The following is a 10,926-nucleotide window of genomic DNA, read 5'->3' as shown; positions in this document are numbered from 1 at the left end:
CATAACAGTTATTGTTATAGGATCACATCTGTACATGTCCAGTAAACTCAGTGTGAACATGTGTAAGATACACTCTACTGCGGATGTGTAGATATCATACTGTAACCTGCTTTAGGGTTAGCTCAAACCCTAACGCTCCTTTTTTGCATAGACCATATATGATTTTAGTATGCCCATGCATAATGAATGTTTTTTTTCTATGTGAAATATAGAACAAACATTTTGTAACTCTTTTGAATTCATATGTTGTTCTTTAAATGCAATGCACACATTTATGGATAAAGGTCACCTGAACTGGCACATGGCAAATGCACTGTATTTCAACATTTTTATGTTAAATAAATGTTGATTGCTAATTTTCTTTTCTCATTTTTTCTCCAAAAAGTAAAGAACAAGAGTATGTTTAATAAATCAATTGCTGTAATGCTGTTAGAACAACTAAGAACGTTTTCCCCTCTTTGAACATGATAGAACATTAGCCCTAACGTGGCTCGTGGCAGATTTATGTCTGTGTCACTCTGAATTGAGTTCTACGCATTATCAGTCTGGGATGGCTCTCACTGAAAGCGATCAGGAAACACGGAACGCCATGATGATTATTTGAATTTGATTGGTCGAACATCACAACACTGGAACAACCGACAAAATCGAAATTTTGTTACACCCAGTTGAGAAAAAAAAACATCTTCCCTGTCCACAAAGTGTTTACCTTCTGTACATTTTTCACACAAAAAATTCCTTATCGACTAAAATACTAAACTAATAATGATAAAATAAAATAGGCTGAAGTACGTTTGTCGCATCACCATGAAGCCTTTGGCTTCTGCACAAACCTCAGTCGTACACTGTGACCGGTCACCTGTCGGGCCCAATCGCACCAGCAGGGTCACGCCAAGATGGATTCTCGTGAGTTTGTAAACTCACAAATATCTCGAGACTCCATCTTGCTGTGCAAGGTTACATTAGCCCATCTGTTACAGCTAGTGCATTTAATGGCCTCAGGTCCATGGACCACTCCTGGAAACACTGAGACTGAAGTGTCCTGCTCAAAGACAGCTGGGGCTGGGTATATTTGTAGCTCTTGAGTAAGAGCTAACTTTAGCTAATCTTGAGTTGTGACAATGGCAAATGCTAATGCTAACTAGCCACTATCCAAAAATGCATTCACGTGAACTAAAAATTAAGAACTCAGACTGACAAAATGTACAAATGATGATGGTAATTTCAATAAATAAACTTGATCAATTAAAATCTTCTTAAACTTAAATAATACAATATAGCAATTGAAAATGTCAACCTAAATCTTTAGTCACCTACTGCGTTACTCTTAAATACTTTTCCAAATAATATATAAGCATACCTATTGTGATGGGCTATTCTAAGAAGGACAATTTCTTAAATTCTTAAAATGTAAATTAAAGTGTAATTATAACACTCCCCAACTGACCATGGTATTTGTTTTCTATACATTGTAAAACATGAGTTGGGGGAAAAACATGCCCTGTCAAAGGAAATTCTCCCAGAGCGCCCCCTACAGGAGCCACATGCACATAGTCTCTTCGGGACAGGAAGAGCATTAAGTGTTTTGTCCATAGTATCCTATTCTTTAGAGATAAAAGTGTGTTGTGTAACTTTCAGGTGGGGGGGTTCGCCACCTGCTTCTCTCCATGGAGATGTTATTGCTGTGCTGTTCACGCAATTTAAATAAATGTTATCCATGGGTCCCAGAATGATGAAGAAGACCATTGCAAAAAAGCCCTAAAAATGTGTATATAACAGGAAGCTGAAACCCATGAATGCATACATTTAATGGCAAACTGTGGAACATTCCAGGCAAACCAATAACAGACAAGCAGGTGTCATATCCCCCACTAGAAAAGTTACACCGTGCACCATCTGTTTGGCACCATCTGTGAAAGCATTCTTTATTCAGCTGTGTTTTTTTGTTTTGTTTTGTTTTTTCGGTGGGGTTGTGTGTGTGTGTTTTGTGTGTTTTTCTATCTAACAAGTTGTGTGTTTATAATTTTAATGGCAATTAAATTCACCTTTTTAAATACAACTTCCACTTAAAACAATTCAAACAGTGTGTACAAACATAATTATCATATAGCATATTAAAATATATTTACTATAACAAGCAGAGTCACACTGAAGACTTCAAAAACACTGCACACGGGAAGTTATAGGCAATGAATAAATAACATACAATGCACCTACCCTTATTATCTGATAATATGCAACAAGAATGACATGTCACAGAGCTTAACTGTGAAAAATAAATACATTTACTGTAGAACTTACTGTAAATTACATATATAGATATAAACTTTTGATAAATTATTAACGTAAGAATCTATGTAGTTTAAAAACATTAAAAATGCATAGTATCTATTTGGACAATTTACAAATATAATTCTTAGATTACAGAAAATAAATAATTATACCAATTTGTCCTGACAAGTCAACATTTAAATGATGACCTAAGTTAACAGGTAGGTACAAATAGTAGCCACAAATAAGATTTTGGTGCAATATGTTATATATATGTTATATTCTTAATTTTAAAACATGAAATTGAGGGTTGTTGTTTTTGTTTTGTTTTTTGTTTTGTTTTTTGTTTTCTTTTTTGCGTATAGTGCCTTATATCTCCATTTCATTGATAAGAACAGAGCACTCACTTTTCTGTAGAAGACATGCCCTGTGTAGAATACTGGCCTCAAAATATCTGAACTTGATCCTTGTTGAGATTAGAAGAAAATATTATAAGCCATTAGTTTGAAACTACAAAAAACAGCACAGCAAACTGAAAGAATGTTTACCTAACTTTAAAAAGTGCATTAACCACAAAAACACTGGATTCACACACACCAAAGATATACATTGGAGCTGCAGTGCAGTCTTTGGCAGGGTCAGTAGAACTTGCAAGTTCAGTATCAGAAGTACTTGTAGTTGTTCAGCATCAATAGAACTTGCAGGTAGTCGCTAAATGCGTTTACACATTCCAAAATGCACTTTAACGGTTATGCGCATATATCAAAATCCACCTGAAGTGAGCAAATAAACGTTTATGCGAATAAAGTGTTCTAAATGTGATATGTGCATTTCCGCCTCCCTTTACTTATGCAGTACTTCAAAATGTGCATTAAAACGGTGATGAAAATGCAGCTATAGATAGTCAGTAGAACTCACAGGTTATCAGTTTCAGTTGAACTTACAGGACGTCAGCATCAGTGAATCTTTCAAGTGACCCGTGAGTTTTGTTAGAACTTGTTAGTATTGTCATTATCACAAGAGCTTGCAGGTGTACAGTATCAGAAACACTTGCAGGTAGTCAGTAATGGGAAGTAAAACTTGTAGGTTATCAGTATTAAAGGACATACAGGTAGTCAGTATCAGTAATCTTGCAGGTGTCCAGTGAGGGTCATTAGAACCTTTTAGTTATCATTATCAAAAGACTTTGCAGATGTTCAGTATCAGTAGAACTTGCAGGCTATTGGTGTTGGAAGATCAGTGAAGTTAAGTGTTAGTAAGTCTTGGAGGTGATCAGTAGAACTTGGATGTGATCTTTGGAACCTGCAGCTCTTCCAAAGCCTTACTGGTAGTCCAAATCAGGTTAACCTGCAGAAGGTCAGTATCAGAAGTACTTGCAGGTATTCAGTGTCTCTAGATCATGCAGGTGATCAGGGAGGGTCAGTAGGGCTTGCTGTCATTCTTGGAGCGTTTCAGCTGCACTTTGAGTCTTTTCATACCAATCTGAAAGCCATTCATGGACTGAATCGCTGCCTGAGATGACACTGGGTTGTCATAGCTCACAAAACCTGAAGAATATACACACAGATTAGGAACTTTGTCAAAATGAAATGTTTTGCTTCTATATTCAAAATTCTGTCTTTGTTTTTAGAAAAAACAAAGGTTGCTGTAGGTAAAACTGACCAAAACACTTGCTGAGGTTGGTCTGCTTGTCGATGAACACTTTGGCTGAGATGACGTTTCCGAAAGGCATGAACATCTGCAGGAGATCCTGGTCTCCAAACTCCTGAGGCAGGTGGTAGATGAACAAGTTGGCACCTTCTGGACCTGGCCAAAAGATATGGATAAACCAAAAAAAATAGAAAGCAGACTGACTGAAACTGACAATTTTGACAAAATGACTGGTGAGAGGTTAACCCATAAATCATTGGAACTGTTAATATTATGCTGTTTTTACAGGTAAAACTAATTACAGTTACTAAATTCTCTGGTATTGGACAAGCCATTTTAGTACTTCTTTTCAAGGGCCAATATTATTCTATATTCTGCTTTATGCTATAATATTGTTTTCTCATCAAACACATACGCAGGGCTGAGTTTTATATAAGTTGCACATGTTTAACGCAACACTAGAATCTTTTGGATAATTTCAGATATGGAATTGTTCATTTCCACAGAACAAAAGGTAAAAGGTAAAACTATCTCTTTATGAGGTGTAGACACACTAATAATGCAGGATTACTCAACTATGTGAATGAAACAAAGCACAACTCAAGGGATGTTTTTGACGAGGTAACAACATTCTAACATGGCTTAAAGCCCACAAGAGTCAACTTTACACAATGTAGAACCTCTCGGATATTTAGTGAATTGGCTTGGCTGCTGTATGTCACTCGAACAATAACTGCATTAATGTTGGAGAAACTTACTCACCCTCCTTCTGGCTGCCAGCTGCGGAGATGCTCTGCTGGGACAGGAGACTCTGATTGTAGAGGCTGGGCAGAGCAGCTGCTGCGTACTGCTGGATACCTGAGTATGCCTGGCTCAGCGCGTCCATGCTGCACCCTGGACCTCCGGACAAGCCTCCAGATAACCCTCCAGACAATCCACTGGAGGAGAGGGAGCTGTTTAGGCCTGACATGCCTGTACATATGCACACAAAGAGATTTTAGCTTAGTTATACCACCAAACAATCAAAAATTGTTGACATAAACATATACAGTTTAGGGCTGAAGTCAGCTAAAGAAATTCTTGGTCAACCTGTTGATCGATTAGTCGAATAAAAATGAGGCAAAGGCTCTCAAAACTATTGTTTCTGACCCAAACTGGGCTCACATCTATCCATATCATCTATCAGTAAATATCCTCATTGTATACCATTGTTGTGACGCGGTCATTGCTAATTCAAAAGCTACATTATACTTGTGAGTTTAACCTGTCTTCTTACATATAAATACCCAAAAAACCCAAATTTTCAACTAACTCACTCACTCACTAACTTTCTCTTTCCGCAACGGTCCCATATAAATCCTTATAATTATTATTAATAACATTTTTGTGCAATTTTCCTATGTTTAGTGGTACAGTAGGCTACCTGTCAGGGAGCCCATGTTAAGGCCCACCCCAGAGCCTGTGGACAGAGACTGTAGGGCTCCCAAGGAGGTCATGGGGTTCACAGAGGAACTGCTGCTGGAGCTGGGAGAAGAACCTAGATGCACAACAGCAAGAAGAATCACAATGACAAAAGGCAGCAGAATTTGTGAGTGTTATACACTCACCTAAAGGATTATTAGGAACACCTGTTCAATTTCTCCTTAATGCAATTATCTAATCAACCAATCACATGGCAGTTGCTTCAATGCATTTAGGGGTGTGGTCCTGGTCAAGACAATCTCCTGATCTCCAAACTGAATGTCAGAATGGGAAAGAAAGGTGATTTAAGCAATTTTGAGCGTGGCATGGTTGTTGGTGCCAGACGGGCTGGTCTGAGTATTTCACAATCTGCTCAGTTACTGAGATTTTAACACACAACCATTTCTAGGGTTTACATCTAGTATGCGGCAGTCCTGTGGGCAAAAATGCCTTGTTGATGCTTGAGGTCAAAGGAGAATGGGCCGAGTGATTCAAGCTGATAGAAGAGCAACGTTGACTGAAATAACCACTTGTTACAACCGAGGAATGCAGCAAAGCATTTGTGAAGCCACAACACGCACAACCTTGAGGCGGATGGGCTACAACAGCAGAAGGCCCCACCGGGTACCACTCATCTCCACTACAAAAAAAAAAAAAAGAGGCTACAATTTGCACGAGCTCACCAAAATTGGACAGTTGAAGACTGGAAAAATGTTGCCTGGTCTGATGAGTCTCGATTTCTGTTGAGACATTCAAATGGTAGAGTCAGAATTTGGCGTAAACAGAATGAGAACATGGATCCATCATGCCTTGTTACCACTGTGCAGGCTGGTGGTGGTGGTGTAATGGTGTGGGGGATGTTTTCTTGGCACACTTTAGGTCCCTTAGCGCCAATTGGGCATTGTTTAAATGCCACGGGCTACCTGAACATTGTTTCTGACCATGTCCATCCCTTCATGACCACCATGTACCCATCCTCTGATGGCTACTTCCAGCAGGATAATGCACCATCTCATAAAGCTCGAATAATTTCAAATTGGTTTCTTGAACATGACAATGAGTTCACTGTACTACAATGGCCCCCACAGTCACCAGATCTCAACCCGATAGAGCATCTTTGGGATGTGGTGGAACGGGAGCTTCGTGCCCTGGATGTGCATCCCACAAATCTCCATCAACTGCAAGATGCTATCCTATCAATATGGGCCATCATTTCTAAAGAATGCTTTCAGCACCTTGTTGAATCAATGCCACATAGAATTAAGGCAGTTCTGAAGGCGAAAGGGGGTCAAACACCGTATTAGTATGGTGTTCCTAATAATCCTTCAGGTGAGTGTATGTGCTAGGGATGGTGTGTTGGTGGAGTTGCATGTGGTGTCGATAGTGGAAGGACACAGCAGGGTTGTGACTTGTGTTGAAGATGGTGAGGTTATTGCATCATGCAAAATCTACTTTTTTGGAGCTTTCTACCAACCAATGTTGTTCCCTCATCAAAAACATGACTGAACAGGTTTTATATGTCATTTGTACATGTTTGAGTAATCTGGCGATCTCTCCCAGGGACTTTTCGAACTCTCCTTACAGTTAGCAGTACTCTCAGCCCATCAGCCTACATCAGCTCCAGAGTCCTGCACAGCCATTTTGCATAAATAAACAAAAGCAGAATACAAAACAATACACTACAACTTCACAGACCTAATGCAATGTGCAGTAGTTTCATTAGCTGGAAGCTTTGATTGTACTGTGAGAGCGCTCTGAAGGGGGAGTGACTTAGCATGGGAGGGAGACTCAGAAACAAAACCAAAACATATAAAAAATTTGAATACATGGTTTTCAGCAAACATAGCATTTTCAAAATGATCTAACCCATTATAAGGGTGTTAATGTTTGGTGAGAGATGGTGAGAGGGTGTTATGTGTGAACATGTGGTGGTAGGTGCTACCTGTGGTGGACATGGAGAGGGGGCTGCTGGAGCTTGTCATGGAGCTGGAGCTGGACTGTGAGGACTGTGTGGCACTCGCTGCTGCTGCTAGTGCTGCTAGGTTTTGGATGGCATTAAAACCTGCCAAAACATGTGACACAAAATACAAAATAATTTATAGTAAAATGTGATCACTGTTATATTACTAATATGACATATTGTATACAATGTTCTAAAGATAGAGTTAGTGCAGCAAATGTGAACTGCATGTGCGTGTGTTTGTCTACCAGAGAAAGAGTGCATGTTGCTGAGTCCGTTAGTTGTGGAGGCGGACTGCTGCAGCAACTGTAAATACAGCTGAACACAAGCCATGTCATTAGTAGAGATGTACTGGAAATATATAAAACAACTCCAGAACTATAGCTTCACATTAACACTGTTGAACTAATAACTAATTACTAAGACATACTCACAGCTAAATACTGTGGGCCCATGCTGCTGAGACCGGTGAGGTTTGACCACAGTGAGGCAGCACTGAGCTGTTGCATGTGCTGCTGCAGCTGCTGGGCCAGTCTCTTCTGCTCCTTGTCCTTCTGTGTGTCTGCAAACTTCACCACAATGGGTGAGGAGCAGCCCTGTACACATGAGACACAACATCAGGAGGGCCAAACTTCTTGCCAAAGCCTGATCTCGTCAGATTTCAGAAGCTAAGCAGGGTTGGGCCTAGTGCGTGCGTGTGTGTGTGTGTGTGTGTGTGTGTTGGTGGTGGTCGGAGGGGCCAGTGGCGCAGATAGATTGGTAGCATGACTTCCTTCTTTTTGCTCCAGCTGTGGCTACTAAAATAGCCTACCACCACCGAGTGCAGAGTGAATGAATAATGCATGACACTGTCAAGTGACTTTGAGCTTGATCTATGTAAGACTTGATGAGAGAAAGGGAAAAAACTACATGGTGCTGGACACAAACATGTGCCCAAGTATAACCAGTTTACTTTTGGACTATGTACAGTAAAACATACCTCCATGGTCTGGGCCTGGTGCATGGACTTGATGGCAGATTGGGCCATCTGTCGAGCTGTGAATGTGACAAAGGCACAGCCTGGAAGACACCCAGTGCAAAGATCAAATATATCTTATCACACAATAGGAACGTAGATACGTAGATGTAGGGAGAAAATAAAAGTTAAAGAACTTAGAGAAAAACAGTATGAAATATGAATGCTGTTAAGGCCTGTCAGAATATAAACTTTGATAAATGTAGGAAGAACATTGCATGAAGCTTGAATATTTCATTGCAGGTTTATGTTCTATATAAGCCTTGGTATTCAAATGACCCCTGGAGGTACATGACAATGGGACATGAGGAGACTGGTAGGTATAATTGCCTATATTGCATTATTTTATGATCTGTTATAATGTTGTTTGCCGCTCAGAGACATTACTGGAGTTTTGTTTAGTTCCATTCACACATGTTTAACACACAATCCTAGTTCTTCTCTCAAACAGAAATCCACCTTTTTATGTTATGTGGTAATACAGGAAGTGCTCCACTGTCTTTTTAAACTCCACACACCTAAACTAGAAACACTGAATAGCCCTAGAATTGCCATTTTGCCTAATATAGAACCTTTAAACTTGTAGTCTGGGTTTCGGCTATTGCATAGTCCTGATAATACTATATACTACTAATACACTATGGGGTGGTACTTTGTGTGAAAATGTGTGAAACAAGTTGAATGCTTATAGAATTTACTGTAGAGATTCTCACCACGACTGAGTCCATCTGGGCCGCGTAGGATCCTACACTCCTCAATCTGTCCATACGGAGAGAACATCAGCCGGATGTCGTTCTCGTTACATTTCTTGGAGATCATTCCAATGAAAAGCTTTCGGTCTTCCACTGCTGTTAAGAGAATGGGTCATCAGACATTCACAAAGATCTGTGTGAATGAATATGAGGCTCACCATTGTTCTTCTCACTGTCTGCAGGCTTCATCTGGATTGGATGGTGCATCTAAATCAGGAACAAATAAGAATCATTTATAAACAATAACAATAAATAATGGCAAAATGCTCAATAATATTTGTGAAAATTTATCTTGAATTATTATCTGTCCAGAATCCCAGATATGTTTAAATTATTCACCTTTAATAGAATCTGTTGTGGGGGTTTTTTTTTAGGTTTTTTTTATTTTTATTTTTTATGTATTTTTGTTCCAAAATTGTTTAGCTCTATAATGAGAACTGTAGTAGAGAGACAGGTCTGACCCCTGGTAGAATCTTCATGTTGTGCAGAGCGTTCTGAGCCTCCAGAGCAGATTTCCGAGTGTAAAAGGTGACAAAACAACAGCCTGCAGAAAAGAGGACAGAAAACATACACAGGTGCCTTTCTTCTGCGTACTAAATAACTTGTAAGTGTGAAGATACAACATATATATATATGATATATATATATATATATATATATATATATATATATATATATATATATATATATATATATATATATATATTATATATATATATATATGTTTCTCTGGGTATTTCTCTGCATATTATAGACTATATATATATATATTATATATTATATATATATATATAATATATATATATATATATATATATATATATATATATATATATATATATATATATATATATATATATATATATATATATATGATGAAAGTGATAAAATGCAGAGAAATACCCAGAGAAACATAATACAAGAGCCTACTTATTGCTATAAAATGTATACCTTTGCTCTGAGGGGGGTTCTGACTGCGATCTCGGAGCACATTGATCTCATAGACGGCTCCGTAGGGCTCAAACAGTTCTCGGAGCTGTTCCTCAGACCAGGACCTGGGGATCTGACCTACAAACATCTTGATGGCATCCAGGTCAGGATGGTCTGGCTGATCCAGGGACCCATTTAGTTTTTTACCTCTGAGACACAAGGGGACACATTGAGGAATTCTACACTTCAAAGTTTCTGATGACATCACAATATTTTATAAGCCAATAAGATTTTATACAAATGAGGCAGATGAAATGATGATTGTTAAAATGCAGATGGCACATAGTCAAGCTGTTTATCTTGTCGCACAGCCTTACATTATACTTTGAATATTTTATAATCTTACATGGTGAAATATGCAAGTCAATCCATGGAAAAACAGGACTGTATTTGGTGTTCAACTCTTGTTCTGGTCATGTTACAATAAAGTACAAGTACCTGTGGAGAACCTTGTATTACCAACAGTCTCCCATCCAAGTATTAATCAACTCTTTCCAAAATCAAACTGACAAGGTGGTATTGCCACCATATGTCTCTTTCATTATAATACAAGTTCAGTAGATTTGAAAGAATTTGTGTGTGTGTGTGTGTGTGTGTATGTGGGGGTGTGTATGTGTGTGTGGGGGTGTGTGTGTGGGTGTTGGGGTGGGGGGGTGTGTGTGTGTGTGTGTGTGTTTGCATGTGTGAATGCGGGTGTGTGCCTGTGTGTGTGTGTGTGTGTGTGTGTGTGTGTGTTTGTGAAACTATCATTTGAGGAGCAACTAAGCAATGGTGTACTAACAAAGGAGTAACTGGTTTGAACCCTGTTGTATCTCAGAACACTCAAG

At 38.9% G+C, this 10,926-nt stretch overlaps 1 protein-coding gene across 2 annotated transcripts in view; it reads right to left on the bottom strand.

Annotated features, from left to right (window-relative positions):
- Nucleotides 1-3,615: 3,615 nt before the first annotated feature.
- The window catches only part of celf1 (cugbp, Elav-like family member 1), a 16,208-nt gene continuing 8,897 nt past the window's right edge, over nt 3,616-10,926 (bottom strand). The window contains exons 2-13 of one of the 2 annotated variants that reach the window (XM_055229004.1): nt 10,061-10,248; nt 9,571-9,653; nt 9,268-9,316; nt 9,071-9,205; nt 8,322-8,401; nt 7,777-7,938; nt 7,591-7,660; nt 7,325-7,444; nt 5,345-5,458; nt 4,684-4,893; nt 3,934-4,077; nt 3,616-3,818 (exon numbers count right to left, since the gene is read on the bottom strand). In XM_055229004.1, the coding sequence (XP_055084979.1) occupies nt 3,691-3,818; nt 3,934-4,077; nt 4,684-4,893; nt 5,345-5,458; nt 7,325-7,444; nt 7,591-7,660; nt 7,777-7,938; nt 8,322-8,401; nt 9,071-9,205; nt 9,268-9,316; nt 9,571-9,653; nt 10,061-10,248 (1,483 nt within the window). In that variant the 3' untranslated portion in view covers nt 3,616-3,690. The remainder of the gene's footprint in view (nt 3,819-3,933; nt 4,078-4,683; nt 4,894-5,344; nt 5,459-7,324; nt 7,445-7,590; nt 7,661-7,776; nt 7,939-8,321; nt 8,402-9,070; nt 9,206-9,267; nt 9,317-9,570; nt 9,654-10,060; nt 10,249-10,926) is intronic. The other variant, XM_055229009.1, reaches the window with a different exon arrangement.

The sequence above is a fragment of the Periophthalmus magnuspinnatus genome, chromosome 3 (genome assembly GCF_009829125.3).
Source record: "Periophthalmus magnuspinnatus isolate fPerMag1 chromosome 3, fPerMag1.2.pri, whole genome shotgun sequence".
In the NCBI taxonomy this organism is placed as follows: Eukaryota; Metazoa; Chordata; class Actinopteri; order Gobiiformes; family Gobiidae; genus Periophthalmus; species Periophthalmus magnuspinnatus.
Note: the sequence above shows the minus strand (reverse complement) of the source record. Positions and strands in the feature narration are given on the sequence as shown.